Genomic DNA, 26,468 nt, shown 5'->3' with positions numbered 1-26,468 from the left:
TCAACCTAATTGGAATTGGCTGCTGTCCCTGAGGCCTTGTACCGATTAGACTAGTGCTGTCTGATAAGGCAACCACTAGCTACATGTGGCTATTTAAACTGAAATAAAATGGAAAGACTGGGTTCCTCAGTCACGCTAGTGACAATAGCCACGTGGGGCTGGTGCCTCCTGTACCAAACTGAGCAGATACAGACCATTTCCATCATCGTAGAATGTCCTATGGGCCAGAGCTAAATTGTTCAGGCGTGGCGGCAGTGTATGCAGGTGTGTGACCTGAGGGGATAGCCTTCCCGGTGCCGTCAAGGCCTCCCTAATCCGAACGGTCCTTTGAGGATTGTCTGAATTCCAGTTCCTCCAGCAAATGTATCCTGACCACTCCAGCCCACAGCGATGACTCCCTTCTTTGAACACCTAGGGTGCCTGAAAGATGTGATGACACGTTGTTTTACTGGTATCACACGTTTGCTTTGAAGTTAGTTCTCATCTTCCCGGCAAGGCTGCAGGGCCCTCAAGAGCAGAGCTTCAACCCCACACTGCCTGCTAGATGGATCTCTATGTGACACAGAGCTGCTCTTTTCATCCCAAAATGCTTGTCAGAAGCATTTATCAAAACCCTCCTTTTCTCCAACTGCCTGTTTATGCTTTCTTTGCTCTTATTTTCAATATAAGAATCAGTGTGTAGGACACAATGTCAGCTTTAACAACCGTTTATTTTTTGAGGAAGGTCAACATGCTTACTGTTATTGGGTATTACAGTCTCAGTTTCTGTTTTGGTGAGGGGGTGAGGGTGAGGAAGGTTTCGGAACACTGGTGTTAGATTCTTGAAAACACTTGGGAGGAAGTTGATGATATCTTCCTCATCATTTCAGACCCATCTAGAGGAAGTATGGGGCTTTTCAAAGTCTGTGAACAACCAAAAGAGAAATGTGATCAGTTACCAGGCTTTCCAATTGCTGTCAGGCCCCGGGGAGTGATCATTTAGGATTCAGAAATAAGTAGTTATATCATAGCTTTTGTTTTTAAAAGTGCTTTCACAAAGAGTATTTTGCTCCTTCTGACAGCCTTGGGAAGAAAGCAGGAGAAACCCAGTGAAGTCAGATGCCTTGGCTAAGGTCACATGGGTAGCCTGATGAGCTAATTCCACACAAGAAGGTAACTTTCAACTCTCAACAGTACCGGTGTCCATTTCAAAATGTCCAGGCAAAAGCAGCTGCGCACTACAAAAGGCTAGCATTTCTCTCAGTCTGGGAACATTTTCAGTTGTCTGACCTCAAGTGATCTGTTTGTTGTGTGAGCTATACAGGACTTGTGTGGCCAATAAAAGTCTCCATTTGGACTCATTGTTCTATACCACTTGTCTTGTGCAAAGGGCTCTTAAAGCGTCTAATAGTTTATGTTAACAAAATGACTGTTGTATCTGTAAGGACAGAAATGAGCATTTACCTTTGTTGCTGATGAACTGTGACAAGATGTCATAAAAAGACACAGGGCAGTAAAGAACATACCTTCTTATTTCTAGTAAAAGACAGGGTTCTCCTAGACCTCTTGCAAATCCTCAGCTTTTCTCATTAGCAATATAACCTTAGGAACCTCAAGGATCTATGATTAAAACTAAGGTAGCAGATAGCAAATTTAACCGCAAATAAAGTGGGGGGTGGGAATAGTTTAGCTCTTCAGATCAATAATGCAGTACTGGAATGTGCTGATAGCTCAAACAAAATAAGAACAACCAAGAAATTAATAAGGAAAAAGCCAAAATTTGCAAAGGCAAAGGTAAAGGCTTGAATGGAGAGATCTCTTCTGAAAAAGTAAGACAAAGACAGTTACAGAATTCAAGCATATACTGCAAGGCCACATTCTGAAAATCTTGAGGGGAAAAATAAAGCTTTGTTTTTGCAATTTGCGGGTCTTGTTAAAAATGTAGATGCCTGGCCACCATTTCCAGGTCTCCTTCAAGACACCCTGCTGCTGCTTTGATCTGCTTTGTGGGCAGCACCATGGACTTCACTTGGTTGGTACTGGTCACTCTCAAGAGAGAAATGTACCTGGGTGTTTATGGCCATGACACATGCCAAGGGCTAGGGAATGACACGTCGTACCATGAACTGATTTTGATTCCCCCAAAATCCTATTCGTGAAAAATAAGCTGTAATGAGCCTGTGTTGGTCCAGAAGTCCCCTCTTTTGGGGTGGGTTTTCCTAAGCAGGTATCATTGTAATTTCAAATTCAATGTAAATTCTCCTCTGTGGGGAGCTTTACTACTTTGAGCACCTTAGCACAGGGTGAGCCATTTCTGCATTTCTTCCTCCAAAAGCCCTTATCAGAGCAAAAATAGGTTATCTGAACTGCTTCTCAGTGAACTCCTCTAATGTGTGGAATGTAGGGGTTGGGAGGAGGCGTCCCCATCAAACTGAAGTCACAGAAGAATGGGATTTTACTCTTTGACTGGACATGCTACTTGGAAACCTAGATGGGATCTTTTCTACTTATCACTAAACTCTGCAGGAAGTTCCTGGTCACCGCTTAGTTCTGAGATGTGACCCCTGTTTGGCAGGAAAAAGAATATGGGAGAGAGCCTCAAGACCTGTGATGTTAGAGCCCTGGCTCAGCCACCTGCTGGCTGTGCCACCTCAGGCAGGTCATTTGCCTCCATTTTCTCCTCTCTGAGAGAGAGCTTCAAGACTTGCAAGGAAGCATGGTATGATAAGCTTTAGTGACTGTTACCTTGTCGATATAATGGAAATGATGCTTCACAGGGTGGATGTGAGAAAAGCACTTAGCAGAATGCCTGGTACATGGCCGGTCCCTAATAAATGTTACTCCCATGACCAGGAACTGCCTGCAGGTTTAAGTCAGAGAACTGCATAATAACCTGCAAATTGCAATCTACATACATACTAAGGGAGAAGGAAATGGCCACCCACTCCAGTATCCTTGCCTGGAGAATCCCATGGACAAAGGAGCCTGGAGGGCTACAGTCCATGGAGTCGCAAAGAGTCAGACACAACTGAGCGACTCACATACACACACACACACACACACACACACATACATACTAAGTCATATTATCTCATCCTCATATTGGTGGTGGGTGGGTGTGCTGCAAGGCAAGGCCCATTCAATGTGATGGGCAAGGGGGGGTGAATGATCAAAACTCCTCTATGTTCAAAATGACATAATTGAGAGCTTCATTCTAAAATGATAAATTTGTTGTACCTGAAGTGCCATCGTTTGAGGAATATTGGCTGGTCCGGTCACTTCTGCATTGATAGAGGGTGAGAAACTGCCAAGACAAAGGTGAAATACTAGCTTAAGCCTCTGCCCTTTGATGGACAGCGAACACTAGAAACCCTGAAGGGAGCACAACCATGGTGGCATCATACATAGTAATCTCAGGGCCCCTCAGTCTCAAAGAATTATCTTCTGGGACTTTGGTTATTCCTAGGCATGACTTCTCATAATTCTTGCTAATTAGGACACCCAGGATTGGCGCCAGACTCAGACAAGGGCTGCCCCTGGCGGATAATTTCAAGGGCTCACGTGTCCCAGGTCACAGAACAATGTCAGCCATGCTGCCCTTCCCCTCCGGGAACTTGGAACAAATAAAACATTTTCGATCCTTCTCTGAGCAAAGCTAATGATAGTGGAGGTCTTAAGGGAAGGAGGAGGCAAGGGGAGGTCCATTTTACTACCCCAATCTTCTTTGAAATAATTCTTAACCATTGTGAGGTCTGGAGCAAGAAAGTGGTAGTGTGAGGTTGCAGCAGCCTGGAGGGGGCAGGGCGGAGATGGTGGCTCAGGTGCTGGCTTTGCTCTGTGGACCTTCCTCACCCCCTGGAATGCAGAAGCAGCAGGGTCCCAGAAGGGCCTGCAGTAGGCTGGGGGAGGTGGCTGGGCTAGGTGTGCCATGGTGAGGGCGGTTAAAAAGGATGGGGCAAATCAATGAAGGCAAGATGAGAGAAGCATGAGAGATGAGAGAACTCTCCACACCAACACCTACCATTGGTATGGAGAGCAGAGTATTATGGTGAAATTTTGGATTTGAGGCAGTTTATGGATTAAGATATGGAGGATAGGATATATAAAGGGATAAACTGGGACAGAACAATCTAAGGGACTGGTTCTCAACGTTGGCTGCACAACACAACCATCTGGAGAAATATTACAAATAGGCATGCTTGGACCCCGCCCCAAATGAACAGGAATCCTTGAGGCTGGGGCAAGCATTGTTCTCTTTTCTAAGTTGCCTAGGTGACTCTAGCATGAAGTCAGGTTGAGAATTCCCTATCTAAAGGAAGGAGGGGAAGGGGCAGATGCTACTAAATGGCCAGACACAAGTCCGCTAACTCAGTGGTTCTCAACACTGCCTGTTCGTCAGCATCACCCAGGGCCCAGGCTGCAACCCAGACCAACTGAATCCGAATCTCTGGGGATGGAACGCTGGGCGTCCGTTGTTAAAGTTGATTCCAGGCTGCAGCCAGGGTTGAGAACCTCTGCTCTGTGTAACAATTCCCACACAGGGCTGTCCATCAGCTTCATGGGGGTAGGAGTTGAGGCCCTCCTGACGTGGTTGAAATTTGACTCTGATGGTGCTAAGGCAGTTATTCTGACAAGACAAGCCCTTGCTGTCATGAAGCTTATACTCAAGTGAATCCTGTGCCAGAGGATGAGGGCAGGAATATTTGACAGCTTTGTTTACTTCTGAATCTCTAGCCCTTGGCACATAGTAGGCACTTGATAAATGTTGAATAAATGACTAAATGGTGACCTAAGTGGTGTGAAGAAAATAACGCAGGATAAGGGGGATGGTTTGTGTTTATGAGTGTGTACACGCATGCTGGGGGATGGTTAAAGTGAACCAAGAGTAAAGCAAAAGTAATACAAAACAGAGAGGAGGATCTAGGAGGAGCTGTAGTTTCAGTCTCCTCAGAGACTTCCTAAGAGGGCTTTAGGTGGAGGGAATTTCTTGGGATCACACTAAGGAGTGGGCCAGATTTTTGGAAAGCTGCCTAGGAAGGGTACCCTGCAAAGCAGATGGAGCCAGCGTTCACTTCCCTCAGCCAGCGCCCCTTCCTCTTCGAAGCATCTGTTCCCTCGCTGCCCCCACCGGGCCCTCCAGTTCCAGGGCCTCACTCCTTGCGTGCCATTGTTCTCAGGTGCTAAGGGGCTTACCCTATGCGCTTAACTCGGGGACAATAACTTCAACCAGAGGTTGGTCCCAACTGGGAGTGCTTCCTGAGGCAACCTCAAGGCATGCCACACCCTTGCTTTAAGGCACTCCCTCATTTTTGTCAGGGTTCCACTGGCTCACAATGAGGGGACCCAGTGAAAAATATTTACCTCAAGACTGCTCAAATTCTCCAGACATGGACATTCAAGACTTTCTGTGATCAAAACACAATATTGGAAAATAGTTATTTCTGAGACATATACACATTTTAGCACAAAAATAACCTCAATAATTTCATCAGAGAATCGCAGAAACTAGGCAAGCAGAAGAAACCAAAAGAGGTGAGATCCTCAAATTCAGGGCACAGGTTGTGGGGAAGATGCCTCTAACATGCCAAACTCATCCCATCTAGGGTCCGTTGCACTTACTGAACTCTGTGTGTGGGACCCTCTGCTTCCAGATCTTCTTGTGGTCACTTCCGTCTCATTATTAAGATCTGATGTTTCTAGACTTCTTGGACCAAACTAATCTAGCCAGTCATTCTATATCACTTGGGCTCTTCTTTATTTTTTTTTTTTTTCATATTCATTCATGAATTTCACAAATACGTACTGAGTATCTACTCTGTGCTTCTTTTGTAGACATGTGGGGATACAGTGAACAGAGAAAAATCCCTGCCCTCATGGAACTAACATTCTAGGGAAGGGAGAGAGTCAATAAACAATTTTTTAAAAAAAGCTTTCAGATGGTACAAATGCTAGGGATAAAATTAAAGCAGGGAGTGCTGGGGTGGCATTGGGGTTTCAGTTTTAAAGAAAAGTGTTCAGGGAATTTTTGACTTCGAATATAATATTTCAGCAAAGATCTGAAGAAGATAAATGTTCATGTGGCGGGAGTGGAGGGATTAAGAGGGATCATAAAGAGAGGTGGTCAAGACAGGTCACCAGGAGGGGAGAATGGAATCCAGACCATGTGTGGCCTTGTAAGCCATTGTAAAGACCCCGGCCTTTATCCTGGGTGAAATGGGAAGTACTTATTCCTATCTAGAATTATTGTGTTTATGTGCTGTACTCAGTCACTCAGTCCTGGCCAACTCTTCACCACCCCAGAGGAAGCCCTATTGTGTTGATATCCCCTTCCCAATTAGAAGGAGGTGAAGACTTTGTCTCTCATTCGCAGCTCTATCTCCACAACTTAGAACAGTGTCCAGCCCGAAGAAAGTGCCCAGTGACTCTGTTGAATGTGAATGAATGCATGAACTGGACAGGTGCAATATTAAATATTACCACAGGATACCTATATCTAAGCGTGACTCACTGCAGTGAAGTTGAAGAAAACAATGACATTGAGTTCAGATTTAGGAGACGTGGGATCTATATTCTGACTGACAGTATGACCTTGGACAAGTCACTTCCCTACCCTGAACCTCAGTCTCTTCAGCTGTAAAATAAGGTTATACCAGCTACTTTCTGGCTCTGACAGCCTATGATTCCATAATACAGGAAACACGCCAGTGACGTATCATCCTCTGACGATGACCTATTTATGGGATTCTGGCAACTTACCTCCATTCTATGATTCATCTTTTAATAAATGTTATTCCCACTCTCAAATGGAGAGGATATATTTCTTGAGTAACTTCTTGAGTGGGTGCAGGCTTGAAACAACCAAGGCCAACTCCAGCTCTGTAGTTGGAGTTTTCAGGCCATCTTTACCATAAACATGATACCCCTACCTCAGTGCTGTCCCACTGTTAGAGCCACATTGATCCTTTGAGCTTTAAAAGAATAGAGGACCAAACCCAACTCATAAATAAGGAGTCAGTTTTAACAGAGACAGAATTAAAGTGGGGCGCACCCTAGCCAGGATTTAATGCAAGCAAATAAACGTAGGTTTCATTTTTAGCTTTAAAAGCTTTTAAATATATTTTACTGGGGCTGACCTAGTTATACAAAGCAAGCATACCTACTTAAAGAGATGATTAAACCCTAGTAGCATGGGCTGTAGTCTACATATAGATGTGATAAACCTTTATTTCCTGGATATTTCCCACAGGATCATGGTAACTGTAAACTTATAGTCACACTACATACTTTTCGCCACAATTATTAATGGAATCTTACTAGTGTTTCAGAAAAAGCAAACTAGTTCATCACACTAGCTGGTTAACTGACTCAGTATTCTTCCAATTTAGATCAGCCTACTGGAAAACTCAGTATTCATCAATGTGATGAACAAACTCTCTTTTTAAATACAATCTAATTTAAAGTAAGAAAAGAAATCAATCCAACCTTCTGTAACCGTGGCACTTGGATCTGTGGAACTCTCATCATCAAAACTAAAGAAAAGATACAAGACATTTCATTTTCCTTGTATTTTATATGAAGGAATGAATAATTATTAATGAATAATAATGACTGTTAAAGAACCATCTGTGCAAGTCTTTATTTATATAGATGCAAACCTGGCGTGGAATGTCTGTGAGTTCTCAAAATAAAAATGACAGCTACATTGACTTTGGTTTTATATGTTCCCACTTGTGTTATGCAATGATACCAATAGTTGAGATTTGCCTGCAATACTAATTATGTATGTTAAGACAAGCGTGAGTGGAGATAAAGCCAGTGGTGGGCCAGGAGTGGATGTCCTAAAATGGCATCGGGTCAAAAAGAAACCTTGATTTCATGGTGCCAGGTGGAAAAGGATATAGTTGGGACAGGGTGGATTTTCTTCCTTATGCCCTATTTCTCCCATGATACAAAGTGCTACTGTTCCGAACTTATGGTTACCAGCGGGGAGGGTGGGGTGAAGGGGTGGTTAGGGAGTTTGGGATGGACATGCACACACTGCTGTATTTAAAACGGATAACCAACAAGGAAGTACTGTATAGCACAGGGAACTCTGCCCAATGTTATGTGGCAGCCTGGATGGGAAGGGAGTTTGGGGGAGAATGGATACATGTATATGTATGGCTGAATCCCTTTGCTGTCTACCTGAAACTCTTACAACATTGTTCATTGGTGATACCCCAATATAAAATAAAAAGTTTTAAAAACCAAAAACAGAGTGCTACTGTTCCCAGTTTGTGAATATTCTTATGGACACAAGGGCAATTTTAGACATGTTTTGGCTATTCTAGAAAAACTATTAAGACTTCAGTGTACTTTGTTCCTCCCTGTCCCTATAGATACCACATGGTCCAGCCTTTCTCTTATAGTCTTTTCCGACCGGATGGTCTTATCTAAATCTTATCCATCATTTAAAGCCCAATTCCAACTCTAATGCCTTTGAGAATTCTTCCCTGAGTGCTCTAATTTACATTGCCCCTCTGTGTCCTTGGGATTCTTCTGACAGGGCCACCCTGCTGAGCATTTAGGTACATACATGAACTAAGTGGGAACTCCTTTAGGTGAGCCGTTAGTGTGGGGACTGTTGACTCAGAGCCTGTCTCCCAGATTCAAGAACCTAACACATTAAAGACTCAAAGTAACTATACTATAGACCACTATACTAGAAAGCAGATCCCAGGAGAAGAAAGTAGAGACCAGATAAATAGGAATAGGAGAAAAGATGTGAAGGGAGGGCCCAGGAAGTAAACACAGAGGGGAGTTAGGGGAAGGAGTGAGGGGAGATTGAAGGGCTAAACTGGCTTCCTCACAGGTGTACCTGAGAGGCCCATTCTTCCCATCAACGTAATCTTCATTTCAGATTTCTATTTCCTTAGCCAACTAGTATTACTTTGACTGTACCTAGAGAATGAAGCCAGATCTTCTTCATCATTTAAAGATACACTCATCATTCTATGGATGAAGTCATGTGTTGGTTCGGTGCTAGGTCTCATTTCTGTTTCCTGGAAAAATACAAGTAAGACACAAAAGAGTGTGTATAATAAATAAAATATACCACAACATTTCCTTAGTTATCTATATAGCCAGCATTTCTGACCAGGCACACTTTGTTTGCTCATGAGATTTCACATGGCTTTCCAGTAAATAAACAGATCCCAATACACAGAGTTTGTGCAAGGCTATTGACCTGATGATGAGCTCCTGAACTGGCCAGAGTCATATCCCTGTGTTTTGTTTTCTCTGGTTCATTGCTGCTTCTGAGTTAATTGGAAAGAAGTGAAAGTGAAAGTTGCTCAGTCATGTATGACTCTTTGCAACTCCGTAGACTGTAGTCGATGGAATTCTCCAGGCCAGAATACTGGAGTGGGTAGCCTTTCCCTTCTCCAGAGGATCTTCCCAACCCAGGGATTGAACCCAGGTTTCCTTCAAATGGATAATCCATGGGATTGTTTTACTAGGAAATTCTAAATCATGTGTAATCCCCATACATATGAGTAAGGTACGATTTTTGGGGTAGGGCTAACCCAAGAGGTCAGTGAGGCCCAGATCACCACTAGAAGGGTACAGAACCAGGGATAAGAGCTAGAGTTTATGGGCTGTTAACAGGGGGAATATTCAACATATTCAACTAGCAAGCTGGATAAGTAATTTTTAAGAAGATAGTTGGTTAAATAACTTTCCCCAATGTCACATAGCTACTAAGTGACAAAGCCAGAATTCAAACCCAGATAGGCTGAATTTGCATGAATGTTTTTACTCCCCTTCAAGTCCATCTTCTGGTCCTGCCCACTGGAATGGAGTTGGTACACACAAAACTTCCAATGAATATTTACAGGTCAGTGTACCAAACCCCCCCACAACCTATCATTTTAAATAATTAGCTTGTGTTTCTCCTAACCAGTTTCTATTTTCTGTTTTTCTTGTCCTTCTAAATAGCCTAGGACTCTTTCCATGATCTGTTGTTCTTCAGTTGAGGCTCCTGGCTGCCGGGAGCCAGCGTGAGGAACTCTGCCCGTGGCAAAGGTCATGAGGAAGGAGGCTTGGCATAGGCAAAGGCGGGATCGAGCCTCAGGAGTCCCCCTGGAAATTCTCGAGCATCTACCCCCATAACCAGAGTCTGCCTACTTTACTGCTTTGTGCTCTCACCTACACCTCTGACTTTACGGGGGGCTGTCCCCCACCACCACCTCTCTCTGAAAAAGAGTTAACTTACAGCTCCAGCTAATAAAGTTCCTGGGCGTGACAAGAATGTTTCAACCTACAGACTCCTTTGGAAGTCCTCTAGCCTGCCTGAACAGATTCTTCCGGCCACGTGTGATTGTCCATAGCCTCCCAACCGTGAGAGGCGTGAGATGTTCTAAACTGTCTAAATACAGATTCCTTGGAGCAGTTAAAAGATTGATTAGAAATTGTATTGGTGAAGGGTTTTTCACTTGTTGGGCCAATGTTTGCTGCTAAGTTTCCATATCCCTTACCTTCTGTGTCCCTGGGAGTGTATTGATTAATATAATTGGTGTATAGGAATGTAAGTAGTAGCTTTAATGTTTGTAACCTTGGACCCTTGAGTTAATTCTTTTCTTGTTATAGCCCACCACACCTTTGCCCTATAGGAATGCAACTTTATCTAATGCTTTTGGAGGGTGGTGCCTGACTTTAGAATAATCACCTTTAGAGAAAAATGAGTTTTCTGAAGAAAGGATCTTAAAATGTTAACAGGCCTCCTGGCCAGAAGATGATGTACATCACCTACACTTTTGCATATGATAAGTTTGCAGGAAGAAAGCCTGGCTTACTGCATGACTCTACCCCTTCCCCCAATTATCCTCTATGCACAACTTAAGGTATAAAAACTACTTTGGAAAATAAAGTGTGGGCCTTGTTCACCGAAGCTTGGTCTCCCCATGTCGTTCTTTCTCTCACCTTCTGGCTGAATTCCCATCTGTAGCGTGGAGGCTCGTCAAGCCTACTAATTTTGCCTGGGCTTCTAAGATCTGACCAGGGAGGCCTTAGTGTCTCCTCTCCTTCGGGAGAATGGGAGGACGCCTGCGGCCTACGTAGGTGACGCAAATTCCTTGTCTTGGAATTTTATTAGCTTTCCATGTAAACCAACTTATTCAGCCTCTTTTCTTCGCTGAATTTTCTCACTGATTCTTTCTCACTATCCTTATTTAACCACTCTTTATATCTTTAATTCTATTGTATCCTGATCACCGAAGCCATCTCCCCTTCCAATTCCCTGGACCCACCAGGGTGGACCCCGGCACCTGGCTTCATCTGTTAATCATTTCCCTTTTGTTGTAAATATCATCAGAGCTGGGAGAGACTACTTGGGATCCAGGTGATGCCCTTATCTTCCTACCCAATGTGTATTACTTGGACTAAGTTTGTGAAACTCTCTACCCTTTCTAGAGACACCTGGTCACTGATAGTTACATTTCTCACTTACGCTCAGTTGTGTCTTTTTCTCCCAAGGCGAGTTTGTGACAGTCAAGCATTTTGAGGTAGTTACATCAATGTTAGAATCAGTTATTAGTGTCTGTTCAGATTCCGTCTGTTTTGCTGGTGACACTTCAGTCATTATAGTTACTCTGGATTTGGGCTGACATTTTCCTACTGACAAAAATTTTTTCAGACTGCATTTGCTAACTGGTGGCTTAGGGTGAGCCACTGTGCTGGTAGTGAGCTTCATGTCTTCTTTTACTTGATCTTCAAGTGGGCTTTCTAGAAATTCTTCTTCTTCTTTTACAACCTCTTGTAAAACAACTTCATCTTCATCAGAATCTAAGCTTTCTTCTTTATTTTCTAAATTTTCTTGAATTATTGACCGAATGATTAACCGAATGATAAGATCTTTTTTGCTTTGAACATCTTTTAAAAGCTCCACTTTGGTGATGTCGGGCTTTATTAAGCTCTGAAATGAATTTCTACTAGAAGTCTGGAATTAAAGAGACAGTGAATGTTAAAAAACAATCAACTCAGTCATTTTTGCTGTGGTTCTACTGTATTGAATAGTAAGGCAACTTTCACATGGTTTCTATTTCAATTTAGTAAAATTACTTATCTTTAAGTGCCTTTTACTTATATATTAGTCATATGTTTAAAAGAAAAAATAAATGAAAATCACAAGCAATATTTCCTCTTTTCGATAATTCTTTTTTGCATTCAAGATTAACAGTCCAGTTCAAAGAAGAGACCCTAAGGTTCCTCCTTTTGCTTCAAAGTTTACATTTTACTCATCAAGAAATGCAAAATGCATACTTTAAGTACACTGTTTTCATCATTTGCTTTGCAAGTCTTTTAACAGATTTAGACACGATAACATGTTTTTCTGAACTTCTTACTAGGGAACTAATACACCAATCTAAATAAAGAAATTTTCATGGAAAAGACAAAGTGTTGGCTGACCGGGATTTTTAAAACTGATGAATAATGGCAAAATTGTGAAGGACTTTGAATGTTCACTCCTCACCCCTCCAACACCCTAATCCTTGGAACATATTTTCCAAAGGAAGCTTCAAAGAGTAAATTTTCATTCTCCTCACCTCCCTAGTCAAATGTTACTTTCCATTTTGCAATGTTAAAGCCAGATTAAGGAAGAGACCATTACAGTTAAACAAATAACTTTTCCCATTTCTGTAGCCTTTTGATGATGCCACAGAACTTTTAAGTTAATTTGAGTTATCAATCCTAGATCCCTCTGTAACACTGCAAACCAGATTTTCAGATAAATGCTGCCTTAAAGGAATATCCTTTGTGCAAAACAAAATCTGAGTTAACAACTGGTTTGAGGGGCTCATAGTGAAGCACTCTTTGATTTTCACCCTCTTCCGCTTCTTTGAAAGACATGGGGTGCTCTAGTGCTGCCTGTGCAGAGTCACTGGATTTCTGAGATGAAATTTGTAAGACAGTGCCTTCTGGGAGAGAGTAGTCTCCTTTCACAGCTTGATCAAAATGGCTGAAGGCTTGGGCTTCACTTCTAGGAGATGATGGTTTAAACTCGGATTCGAGCCCTTCCATTGGCTCTATGGTTTTAGTTGAATCTCCGGTAGAGTATCTGACATATGAAGGTACATCTAAGGAAGTCTTGTCCTTTATTTTCATATCTTCCTCTGAATAAGACAACAAGCTGGAGACTTGTGGAGGATCATCCCAGCAGCTAATTCCCTTTGACTTTGAAGTGGACATTTCTGGTCCAGTTGTAAATCGGGAGCAATTAACACTGTAGACATTTTTAGCTCCTTGGAGCAGATTTTCCTTTGCATGGCTTTTGATCATCAACTCATAGAAATAAGTGCACTGGTTTATCAGTGTGCTGATGATCTGACTTGCTACAATGTTTTCTTCAAATATGCTAGTTGAAGATGGTTCCTTGTGCATTTTTGTCTAGTTTGTTCTTAATTATACTAAGCATGTCAGTAACAGTATTAACAGCATAAGTAAGCAATTCTGAATGGAAAAAAATAAAGCTGTTGAAGGCGTTGTTTATCTTTTCCTGGGAAATCATACTACTTGGTTTAGATTCATCAGGAAACGTAGTCAGTGTTTGTAACTTGGGAAATGTTGTTTTCATTGGTGGTTTCTGTTGCACAGCAAAAAAGTTTTCAATAGGTGTTCTCACAATTTCAGAAAAAGCATATGTAGAGACATGTTTAAACTGTAGGTCTGCAAATGACTCTAAGGTGTTCAGAACCCCTTCCAAGATCTCTTGAGTGATTTGGTGGCCAGCGATCCCCAGTGTTTTGTCTTTCAACTTTGTGTTGTAAGTTGGTACATCGTTAAGATTGTTCATGAGGAACCACATTTTCTTCTAGCAGCAGTTTCTTTCTTGCTTTGTAGTGTTTCTTTACTATCCGTTGTGAACATCTGAGTCAAGAAGCACAACTCTAATTTTTCAAATAGTTTTTTAATGATTTCCTGGCCAAATATATTAATTTGTGCTTGAGAATCCTCAACTCTAGAAGCAGCTCTTTTAAAATGATGGTGACTGCTTTCACATGGCTCAAGAAGTGACAAACCTAAAAGTGAAATGGAGTTTTAATTCTTTTGCTTTTGTTGAAATTTCATTCAAAACAGCCTCGGCTATCATTGGTAGCTTATATTTTTCGTTATCCATGTTGCTTGATTCTGTTTGCCATTTGTCAAACATTTGTTTAAAAAGATCTTCTTTGGGAAAGAGTTTGTCTAGTTGTGAAGAAACATTCTCCAAGGAGAAATGGGCTTCTGGATTTGCAGCAGAGGTTGTACTAAAATACCCCCCGTGGAAGTTTGAGATCATCTGAATGTGAGCCTTTTATTGGATTGGCCAAATTATTCTTCATAGCATGTAGTCCTTGCAAAACTGCACTCACTATTCCACTTGCTCTCTCTCAATTTGATCAGAAAGTAAAGTGTTTACATTTGCCACTGCTCTGTTTTGCCTCACCTCTTCAAATTCATTCACAGTTGTTTGCAGAATATTACGTAGTATATCCCTGGCATACATTTTTAGCTCTGCAGTGGGGAGTTTTGCTCTCAGTGAGGGACTTTTGGCCTCCCCTATTGACAGTAGGTGTGGGAGCCCAATGGAAGTCTTGGACCAGCTACCTTTTAGGGTCTTTTCTCTAGGACCTAACTTGGTTTTGCTTTGGGCTTTAGCTCCACTAGGTCTGAGCTGTGGTTTTGTTCCAAATTTAGACAAAGAGTTAACTTTTGATTTTGTTTTAAAATTTGTCTTAACACTTGCCCTAGGGCTGCCCTTGGGGCTAGCTTTAGAATTACATGGCCTCAGAATTTCATCAGATTGACCTTTAGGGGACGAATTCTCTTCTAGATTCAGCAAAGCAAAATCTGTGATCTTTTTGAGAACCTTTTGAACCAAGTGTTTACCCAGTCGCAATGGAGAAAATTGCAATAAGGTGTTTTCCAATGAACTGACACTTCCAATGCCTGTGTAAGGATAAACTTGTGGTATCACAGGTTTAGGGGGAACACTGCTTTTTTCTGCTTGTTTCAGTTCTCTAAAGCATGATGGATTCATCAGTAATCCATCACTGCCAGAGGCTTCCATTTCTCCTCTGGTCTCACTGTTTTCATATAACGAGGTCATAATTACTGAGAACAGTTTTGTGTAAGCACTTTCAACTGTGTCATTTACAACACTGCTTATATGTGACTGTAAGGCTTTTTTTCATGCTGATGTTTTAATTTTAGAATCAGATGTAAAGTGGGGGAGTTCATTGAATGGAGAACAATGTTCTGTGTTTTCCAATACCCTTTGATATGCCTTCTTTAAAATTTCCTTAACTACACTTAACAAAGAATTTGTTTTTTCCTGTCCAGATTCTCCATTTCTAAATATTTCTTCCAATGTCCTTCTCTGGTTTTCCACTTCTTGTGTTTTTTGGTTTTCACCTGACTATTTTGAAAAGAGAGACAGTTTGGTGTTGTCTTCCATTTTTCTTTGACCTGGCACTATTTCATTTTGTACAGCTAGTTGGGTAAAAAGATCAGGGTCCTGCTTTGAGTAAAAGCCACTTGCCTTCAAAGATACTTTATTACATAAACTCTTTAAGATGTTGTTGACAGTTTCACTTGCAATGATGTTTTCTTGAAATGAAGTATTGTTTGATATGTATACATCTTTTGGATTTCTAGGTCTTTGTCATTTTTTATAAGCGTCAAAATGGTACTGGCGATGAGGTCAGCATATTCCTTAAGACTAGCTTGTGATATATGAATTGCAGGTCTATGGTTTTCTCTGTAATTAGCTAATGTGTAATTTGTGACTTCTTGATGGACAATGGTTCCAGCTGTTGATATTTTCGGGACAGTCACATCTAATGGCGTTTGGTTTGATTCAAGAAACACACTGTCATTTTGTTTCCAATTTGTAAATTCTGAGCCAACATCCGGTTTTTCTCTAGTCTCAGGATCAAGAATAAGTAGCAAATCTATTCTTTCTGTGGCAAAAGATTTTAATCTATTCAAAATAGTTTTAGTAATAAAGTAACAGTAAGCATTTTCCTTACATGGATCAGGAGTAGGTTTCTTAGCATCTTGTTTCTTAAGTACAGTTGTCTGATTATCATCAGAAAGAGCTGATTTCAGCTGAATATCTCTTACCTTTCTTGCAAGAGGAAATCTCTCCCTTTTCCTTTCATTCACTGAATCTATAACAGGAGGTTGCTTACGCTTTGCCCTTTCATTCACTTAGTCTGTAACAAGAGGTTGTTGACGCTCTGCCCTTCCATTCACTGAGTCTTTAATGGGAGATTGTTGATGCTCTGCTTTGGAAAATGCATCAGAAAATGCTGTAGACAATCTTGGAGAAATGGAATCATTTGCACTGATGCGAACCATGATAGCAGAAGTGAGATTTTAAAGAACAATATCCACCATATCATTGGAAATCATAGCAACGCGCTCCTTAGGAACTAAAAGTGTAAGAATAGCCTTATTTGTATACCTAGGGTCCCTTTCAGAGTTTGTTTCTAAATGTCTCCCACTTACATTACATTTAAGAGTGGATACAGCAAGTGGGAGATTATTCTCATCTATTGTTTCCTCACAGATATCAATTAAGATACCTTCAATGGTATCTAGTACTTGAAATTGAAGTTCTTTTACGATAATCACTTTTATTGAATAGCTTTTCAATAATATCTTCTGGTGCAACTGGATCAGTCTCTCTGTCAAATACATTTTTTTCATATTTGCCTTTAGTAGACACAGTATCTAGCACTGTGCTAACAACCTGACTTGGAATACTTTCAAAGGCCACAACACTCTGAGTTAAGAATGGACTTCTTATGTCTTGATCTAATTTATGTTTGATTCCTTGTAAAATTTGTCTAGCCACTTCTGTTGCATACATATTTAATTTAGAGGCACTCAGTTGACATATCGAGGCGGTCTTTCCGGATTTACTGTGATCCACTGAGCAACAAGAAAATTGGTCTTCAGAATATGAATCTTTGGTGGATAACCATGGTTGTTGTAAAGCAATCTCATCCTGCTGTGAAGGTAAAGCCACAGGAACTGTGAAAATGATGTGAGGACAAAAGAGAGCCTTTACTGTGGAAGTAGCAAATGCTTCTAAATTTGTTAATATTGACTGTATAATATCTTCAACTACATTTATTTTGGTCAGTTTACCAATATTGAAAGTGGACTGAAATGTGCGTGGATTTCTATCCAGTATGGTAGAATAAACAGGGGACTTTCCTCCATGGGTAGGTTTAGGAAAAGAGATTATCTGCTGGAAAGGTGATAGTATTATTATACCTATTTTCACTTTCATTTCTATCTGTCATGGCAGCAGAATAAAGTTTTTGAAATATGGTTCTAACGACACCATCTGCAACAATGGTTACATCTGCTTCAGATACTAAAGGGCCCACTGTTTTCTCCAGGGACTGAACAGATGTTTGAGCAAATGGTTCATCTTCAGCATGAGGAATGTCACATATATGGGACTGGGGAAGAGTAAACACCTTTAACTGACCAATTAAATCATTGTGAAAAATTTCATTCAAAGTATTTCTTACAATGGGCACAACTGGGGACTTTTTTGGCTCTTTGAGTTCCACTTCAAAAGTTTTTAGTGTTTTTTTCTAGTTCCTGTTGCTTAAGAGAATCGGATTTAGTTTCATCTTCTGCTGGTCTTTCCTCCACAGCACTTTCTTTCTCTGTATCTGCAGGATCTTCTAGATATGAATCTGGGTCAGCTCCTCCAGGAAGAAAATTTCCATAGATTGGCCTATATCTGTAATTTTCAATGCCTCTCTCTTCTGGTTCAGGTTCGTTAAACATATCTGGAGACACTGCATCTAAAATGAAATTGACTAAACTCTTAAGTATTTGTTTCTCTTGTAGTGGCTTACTTATACATGTTTCCAAATCTGGCAAGTTCATGTTTAATTCAGTTTGAAGAGCTTTCAAAATAGTACTTGACACTTTCTTTGCATGCCTGTATAAAGTCGACTGCAATCGTTTTTCATGTGTGTTACCACAAATGTTGGTATTTTCACTTTCACAGTATGTCTTGTTCTTTTTATATCCACAGATTATAGCACCAAGATTTTCCAAATTTCTATTGGCAAACCCTTCCAACTTAGCAAAAACCATTTCAAAGATGTCCGAGGCCAAGGTTTTCAGTTTATTCAGATGCTTTTCTTTTCTGGTTCCTATTTTGGGGGCAGTAGTTTTCCCCTTGTTAGTTATCTCTTGGCTACCTGTAGTTTTCCCCTTGTTAGTTATCTCTTGGCTACCTGGCCAGGTCACATTGGATGCTATGCTTGAGATTATGTCATAGCATCTGCTCATTTCCTCAAGAAGCAAAGCAAATGACAGGCTGTCAGTGTCAATACGCTCTGAGATAGCTTTAAATTCTGAATTTTTGAAAATGCCATCTGTCTCAACACCACATAGTTTTCAAACAATACCTTCTAGAATTGTACGAGAAATGAGCTTAATACTGGACTGCAGTGTACTGGTTGTTCTCAAATTCTTATTGATCCCCTCTGTATTTTGCTCATCAGATAGGGGAGCATGTGGGTGGTCTCCAGTGAGCTTGCATAACATACCATACAAGGCATCTCCAATTCTACCTAACACTTGAAATCTAGTACATTGGTGAACTTCCTTCTGCATGCGAGGGCAATGAGAAGGCAAAAGTTTTTGTTGATCAATGCCATCAGTCCCATGTGAGATTTTAGACCTTAGCTTATCTGAAGGGAGTAAAATATTACTTTTATCTGTGTTTCCACTTAACACCTCACAAATGCAAGTAGCTAATGAACTTGTCATAATGTCATTATTTAGCTTTGTGACAACAGAGTCTAATTCATTTTCGGCGTCAGCAAAAAATCCTGTATCTCTAAAGTTCTTGGGAGGGCTATTCTTCCTAACATTTAGATTTTTCTTATTGTGTCGTAGTTCTTTCTGGATAGCACCCAAAACAATTTTTACCACTTTAGTTGTGAAAGTACTAAGGTGAGATCGAAATGAAGATTTCTTGTCAGGAGCAGGCTTTGAATGGGCAGCATGGCTTTCTGGTTTGAAGCAGGTTTGTAATTTTGGACAAATAAATGAGTTCAACTTCTTAAAAATTGTGCTAATGGTTTTATCATTAAGGTTATCTACAGATTCTGATGTTGAGCCACTTGTTCCAGATTCTACCCAGGAAAGTTTTGTAGGGTCCACGCTAAGTGCAGATAAAATTTTCATCTTCCTTTTACTGTCAAACCATATTTGTAATAACTCTTTGTTTGGTACATCAGCATTATCTAGAGGAGTTTGATGTACTGATGAAGAATGTTCGATAATATGACAAGAAGTTACGTGAAGTATTTTTAATATAGCATCTACAGTATCTTGAGATACCGTATGGATTTCTGACACAGAGGACATCTGGTCCATCCATTCTTGATGTGATGGATCCTGTGGTTCTCTTGAGGTAAGAAGTGAAGCCTCTCTACCATCTTCATAATCTGAGCGATCAGATGGCCCAGAAGATAGATCTTTGAGCATCTTTGCTAAAATACTCCTAATTATATATCTTCTGAGGCTTTTTGTATTTGATATGTTTCATCTTGACTGAAAAGCAAGATGTCTTTATTCCAACTTGGCTTGTCCTTTAAAGGGTCCTTATTAAAAGCTGGAAAGTCAGTATTTAATCCCTGATCGTGAAATGCTCCTTTGCGTCCATAAGCAGGCTTTGTAGGTAAGTTCATATTTCTTCTGCGTTTAAAATCATTGTTTTCTCCAGTTAACCAGTAGTCAGGAACCTGTTCTTGTAATTTTGCTTTTTCGTCTTTGACAGATGAAATCAATACATTTTCTACAATTCTGTCTCTTTCTTCATTTTTGTCTTCAGAATAAAGGGCCACACCAGGAACATTAACAGGTGGAAACAGGCTCCCATACCTAGGAGCACTAGCTACTCCAGTCCTGGTGAGTCTGTTCCTTTCTTCAGTGCCAGAGGGACTGCTTATTCTGGAGTGTCTGCTCTTTCGGACATCTGTTTTCACTGGTTTCTGATGCAGCTGAGCCAAGAGAGCATCAAGTAGCTGTAGGATGATCACTGTTTCTTCAGTTGCAACTAGCCTTTCGTTATGAAGTCCAACTTGTATATAACCTAGTATAGTGCTGACTGCTTCCTTTATATAACCAACCAGAGAGGACTTGGAACAAATAGTTGAGACTAAATTTTGTATTTCTTCTTTGCAATCAAACTGGGAGCATCGGTCTTAGCACTGGATTTCCGTTTGCTGGCTCTTTGAAGGAACGTATACGTTGGGTCTTCTCTGTGTTGCTGATAAGCTGGGTCAGTAGTGATTTTAAGATGAGCCAATTCACTTTGCTTAGCAGATGCAAGGACCGTCAGCTTTTCTAAAATCACACGAACCATGTCCTCTGCAACATCATTCATGTTCTCCAAAGCATAAGGCAGTGAAACTTCTGAAGTTTTTTCTTTTGGAGAAATAAAATGTTCTCCACTGACTTAATCTGATTTAAAGTGAACTGATACATTTCCTGGTGAAAATTCCTCAGTACATGTTTTCTTAACTGCAGACTGTAACTTCCCAAGCACATTTTCCATAATTTCAGCAGCTGCTGAGGAAATATCAACATTGGAGAGCAAGTCTCCTTTGTCAGTGTCAGTTTGGGCAGGCAAAGGTTCGGTCGTAACAGAGGAAAGGGTGGGGATGGTCTGGGTTAGTTCAGACACCATTTCCTGAAAAACGTTTCTTAAAATCAACTCAGCTTCCTCTTTTAGATGATGTTTAAAGTTAACATAAACATTATTTAACTCCTGCATCTCATTGATAGCTTTTGCTTTTTCATCTGAAGACAGTGGGCATTCTAGGCTATCTGTTTCATCTTTACATTTCCTAGTGCCTGTTTCAATCCGTACAACAAGGTGACTATCGGATTTACAGGTTTTAAGGTTGGCGGATTCAGATATCTCATTATATTCAGGTTTGGGGGCTTTAGGTTTGTCTTCCAAGTGTTCTTTCCTGTGATATGTTGTTTCTACATCTGTTCTTTCTTTACGGGCAAGAGATGATTTTGATGGGGCCACTGGCTGCTCTATTGACCTGTCAGCTGCCTCTGTACAGGGCTCCGCCTGAACCATCTTACTTGTTTCATACAGAAATGTCTCACAGCATGAGCTGCAGCAACTCGCACTATCAGAAGAGAGGGTGGAGTTATCAGGCATTGGGCATGTAATATTTTGCAATCTTTCTTCATATTTTGTGATGGCTGGGTATAATACACTGGTCACTGCAGCCACGACCCAGGTCATGACATTTTGAATTCTACTGTTCAGTTCTTCAGAAGTTACCTGGAAGGGAGGTGAGTGGGGATAGAAGGGAAATCATGGATAAATTACTCGTTTTAGGGACAGCAACTAACTTTTAATTCCTTATATCAAACAATGCATAGTTAGAATCCAGCCATGGTGTATAAGGAGAACATAGGAAATCTATTTAGAACACCAGATTAATTTCAAGTTGGTTTATTCTCTATGGCTGTGATCTATTTTTTGAATGAGATTTCCTTTGATTCAAAATCTCTTGGACGCTATACTTGTGCTCCTAAATGTATACTTGTATCATCCCCTAGATTGCCTAATTGTTGAATATTTATTGTGCAGTGTAGCACCCTTAAAGCTGTCTGTCCATTTTATCTTTATTTCAAAAATCTGAACGTATGCCTAGCATATACTTGAGCTCACTGTTGGTGAAATTTAAATGTTAATAAAGTAGTACACCCATTGAAAAATAAAGCAGAAAAAAAAAAAAAACAAAAAAATCCCTTGGAACTATATAATAGTTTATTACTGAGGGTAAATGGCTTCTTGGTTAGAAAAGATAGCCAAGCTCATAGAAAACAAATTCTCTAGCAAGAGGTAAGACTATGTTATGATCCAAGCGATACCTAAAAAAACCAGATTGCCTCTAACAAACTATTTCATGAAACAAATCTGCAGTTCAAACATGTATGTGCCTTTGTGGACAGAGTCTCCTTTTAGGCATCTGTTTAGCTAGGAGATGAGGGTGAAAAATAAAGCCTCACTGTGGAGAGGTCAGCCTGTGGGCTCCCTGGCTGGTCTGTTGCTGCCTTTCTCGGTCAATTGACTGTGTTGATTTGCATATGCAAATCACCACAGCTACTTGTTTAAGTTTAATCAATGGGCAACAATTAGCACTGATGATTTAAGGGAAATGAACAGGCTTAGGTCCAATAAAAGATTATCAGTGCAAACTGTCTTAGATTGGGAGGCAGAGGTCAGCTCAAGAAACAAATACATTAATTTCAGAAGGAAAAAAGGCTGAGCCCGAACTTGGCTCAAACAGCCAGAAGGTGGAGCACTTGAGGGAAGCTGGGGTCTCTTTCAGTAAGTGCTGAAGTAGAAACCCAGGGCCTGGACTTGAACAGCCATTTCCTCATGTTTAATTGTGTTTATTGTTACAGCTTAGACAGGGGACCAGGGGCAGATGACAAGTGCACCTGCCAGACTCTATAACTGTTTGTGTACGTTTACTTATTGCAGATATATTTGGGGGTCATAAAAATCCTTTTGCCTATAATAAAATAGCATTCTTTTTAAAGTTGTTACTATCCTCAAGACAGCCAGACCAAGCATGTGTACCTTCCACAGGAACTGTTTCTCAACGCTGTGGCTACAAGCCAGTGGCAGCAAAGGCTGGATGCCTGGCATTTTAGCTGTGCATTGTTTGATATCCTGGCATTTGGGCACCGGATTCCCTATCATGTGGTTGTTAATTCACAATTATCTCTGAAGTTAGCCTCAGATTGTTCAAGGTTAGGCCAACATTCAGAGAAAAGTTAACACCTTGCTGAATGTAGCATATTCTCTCCTGACCAGTTAGAGAAGGTTTGGAGGACACCTCCAGGAAAAGTCGTGTTATTAGAATCCTTCCCAAATCTCTTAATGTATGTTTTATTGTGATAAAATGCACATAACATAAAATTGACCGTTTTAAATTGTACAGTTGAGCAGCATTAAGCACATTCACAGTGTTATGCAAACATTACTACTATCTAGTTCTTGTAAAGCACTTTTTTTCACCTACCGTGCAGACCAGAAAATGGCTACTGAGTTTGAAGAACATATTAATAATTTGAAATGACAGCATACGGTTGAAAAACACTTGTTTTACATAAACATGACCTAAATCAGACACTTCTAAGAATCACATTTAAACATTAATAAATAAGCTACTCACCTTCTTGGTCTAAATTGATTGAAATCTGTTCCAATACATATGAGCTAAGCATTTCAATACATATTATTTTCTTGTTACCAGAGATAATGTACAGTAAGTAGATCTACATTATTACTCTTAGGGTAGCTGAGAAGCATGTCCAACTTTGACATATAAAATTGGGACATTTGTCAAGTTTTTAATGAAGTGAAATGTGATAAGTAGAATCTGATTTTTAGCTCATTTTCACTATACTAGTAAACCAAGAAATATCTTCCTGGTGCCAGTATGTCTCAGCCTTTGTGTTTGTTGGACGGTCTATGAAACTCTCACGTACGTGTGAAAAAGTATGTGAATGTGCTACTCCCCTGAACCCCTTTCTAGTTCATGTTTCTTCTAGCCCCAAAGTTGGGGCTTATCAGACTTACCTTATGCTCTTCACCTGGTCCAAGTTGCAGCTCTCTTGAGACCCCCTTCTTCTGATGGAGTAGCCATCCTAAGATTCTTCTTACTCCCAGGAGAATTACAAGATAGATCTAGGCATCTTGGTTCACTTACCTGAGGGGCAGGGTGCTCAGCCCTTCAGCCAGATCTGCAAGGGTCTGCAAAGGCATTTCCTGTAATGCCTTCCCATTATGGAGTGAGTGTGTGGTATTGGATGTTTTCTTTGTGATGATTAAACCTCCCAAAGCTCCCCCAATCTACCCTCCTGAGGACCCGGGGCAAAATGGCGGTAACAGTAACTTTGTACCCCGCATAGCAATAACTCTTTGAACAATAATTTCGGACCTTGGCAAAATTCAAGATTAACAGAGAGTGAAAGTCAAGGAAGAGAAAAAGGCAAAGAGGAAAACGGACTAAAATCAATAGATGATTTTGCTGGTAGTCTGATTCACAGATTTTTCTCTAATAACATATCAGAAAATATCCTTAATTGCTCTATAGTGAATTTCATCATACATACTTTCTCTTGACAGCGATTTGGATGGTAGTCTTGTCTGAAAAAGTAAAAAGAGATTGATTTTATTACTCATGGTTAATCATTTATGTAACTTTCCTCCAAATTCCTAATCATTGAATCAGATTACCTGTTTTGTGCTTGGGAGTTTTGTTTTCTCCCCAGCAATTCACAAAGAAGAATAAGCTTTATTTTTTTATCTAATCTCCCCATTTATCCTCTTATTTAGATATTGGCCCCTGGGCATAGGACATGCTCTATTACCCAGAAGAATTATTACGCAGAATAATTGCGGCATAAACAGTAGAATAATAGGTGCTGTATAAACTAACACTTGATGTTGCCACTCTTGACCCACCTTAGCCATGTTTGTTCTGTAGTGAGTTGAGAAGAGCATGGGGTTGGAAAGACAAGGGATGGGCTAGTTCTTTCCACTTGACCTGCTTGATCAGAGCTTTCTGATAATTCACTTTCTACTCACCCCCTCAAAATTCCTAATCTCCTCTCCTCACCCTGCAGTAGAAGATCTATGTATGATTACTGACAAGGACATTAAAATAATGGGTTTCGGATGACATGCAAAGCCAAATTAGATGGAGCCCCTTTCTAGGTATCACAATATTCTCTTCTATGCTCTAATCAGGATTATTTATTCTGATCTACTACATGGAACCAAAATTATATTTTATTAAATTGTAGCAAGAGAACAACAAAATCATGTAGATTATAGGATAACACAAAGTTAAAAAAAAAACAAAGCCTAAGTCTGATTTACTTTCATATTTTACTGCCTCCATGGACCCCTTGCCATAACCTCTTGACCCTCTTAAAGGAAACATGGTGCTCTATTTTCATTTTTACTTGGCCTGCCCTTATGTTATCAAATTTACTTTTTTCTACCAAGGCCTAACAATCCAATATTGAGACATACAGTCAGACTGTGAAATGACAACTTTAACACTAGTAGGAAAAGGTCTCAGCTAGGGTTAGGCAGCAATAGCCCATCCTAGGATTAATACCTTTTTGCAATATGGAACCTAGAACATGAATGCTCACCATCAGTGACATAGTTCCTATCCTTTGGCTTCACTAATTTTTCTGAGACCCAGTTTCTCAGGCCATCTCCAGCACAATTTCCTCTTTGTAGATCCTCTGCAATCTAACGCACCCAGATTCTTTTTTTCCTGCTCTCCCTAACCTCATACCATAGGCAGCAAGTGGAGTCCTATGTATGTTTCTACCTGTCTCCAGACTTTCTGTCCCAAAGGCATACTTTAAGATAAAAGGAAACAGCAAAGACCTAAGAACAAAACTAACCATATAGATTTAAAAAACCTTATATAAGACCACTAGCAACTAGTTGTAATATTGGATACAAATCTGCAGTTTGCCGCGAATTATCAGTTTCTCATTGGAGTCAATTGAGCAGAAACATGCAAATAAACTCACTGTTATGTGGGAAAGTTCCACCACAATTCTAGGAGTGCCATGATATTACATCTACTTTTCTCTAGTCTTCAGTGTTTTTCCCTGATAGGTTGATACTACTAAAGTGTCAAAGGTTTAGGTTCGTTTGTACTGCCAACTCTACTTCTTAAAGAGGGCAGTGATATTAATGACACTTAGTTTAGAAGCCCCAAACATAAGGCCCAGTTTTTCACAGTTTAATTTTCCATGTTATAAAACTATAAACATAACCTTTCTGTTCCTAACCTTTTCCGCCATACAACCTTACTTTAGTCCAGAAAATAACTGGCCAACCACCCCTTGAAGATTAATGTAACAAGACTACATTTTAGTCCGTCTGCCTAATCCTTCTGAATATCTAAGTTTTAATCTAATTGTAATTGGTGAGCCTCTATTGGTACCTCAGGCCCCTAGCTTGGGATGATGCCTGATACCTCCTGATCATACATACGTGTGGTCCATTCTATCACCAAATCTGTTGAATTATTACTACTGTTTACCCCCCATCACTATCTTATCACATTGGCATCCTCTTGTCCTGATTTTTTTGGTTCCTAATTCTATTTTATTAAGCTCACCTGACTGCCTCTTGAGAAACCTGTATGCAGGTCAGGAAGCAACAGTTAGACCTGGACATGGAACAGCAGACTGGTTCCAAATAGGAAGAGGAATATATCAAGGCTGTATATTGTCACCCTGCTTATTTAACTTATATTCAGAGTACATCATGCAAAATGCTGGGCTGGATGAAGCACAAGATGGAATCAAGATTGCCGGGAGAAATATCAATAACCTCAGATATGCAGACG

At 40.4% G+C, this 26,468-nt stretch overlaps 1 protein-coding gene across 6 annotated transcripts in view; it reads right to left on the bottom strand.

Moving 5' to 3' along the window:
* Nucleotides 1-694: 694 nt before the first annotated feature.
* The window catches only part of LOC129638894 (fibrous sheath-interacting protein 2-like), a 73,532-nt gene continuing 47,758 nt past the window's right edge, over nucleotides 695-26,468 (bottom strand). The window contains exons 15-21 of one of the 6 annotated variants that reach the window (XM_055563621.1): nucleotides 24,199-24,232; nucleotides 11,465-11,953; nucleotides 8,920-9,020; nucleotides 7,462-7,508; nucleotides 5,341-5,384; nucleotides 3,217-3,283; nucleotides 695-903 (exon numbers count right to left, since the gene is read on the bottom strand). In XM_055563621.1, coding sequence (XP_055419596.1) covers nucleotides 866-903; nucleotides 3,217-3,283; nucleotides 5,341-5,384; nucleotides 7,462-7,508; nucleotides 8,920-9,020; nucleotides 11,465-11,953; nucleotides 24,199-24,232 — 820 coding nt within the window. In that variant the 3' untranslated portion in view covers nucleotides 695-865. Of the gene's footprint in view, nucleotides 904-3,216; nucleotides 3,284-5,340; nucleotides 5,385-7,461; nucleotides 7,509-8,919; nucleotides 9,021-11,464; nucleotides 11,954-20,181; nucleotides 21,347-24,198; nucleotides 24,233-26,468 lie in introns of those variants that run through there. The other 5 variants (XM_055563624.1, XR_008708083.1, XM_055563623.1 and 2 more) reach the window with 5 other exon arrangements.

Source organism: Bubalus kerabau, chromosome X (genome assembly GCF_029407905.1).
Source record: "Bubalus kerabau isolate K-KA32 ecotype Philippines breed swamp buffalo chromosome X, PCC_UOA_SB_1v2, whole genome shotgun sequence".
Taxonomy (NCBI): Eukaryota; Metazoa; Chordata; class Mammalia; order Artiodactyla; family Bovidae; genus Bubalus; species Bubalus kerabau.
Note: the sequence above shows the minus strand (reverse complement) of the source record. Positions and strands in the feature narration are given on the sequence as shown.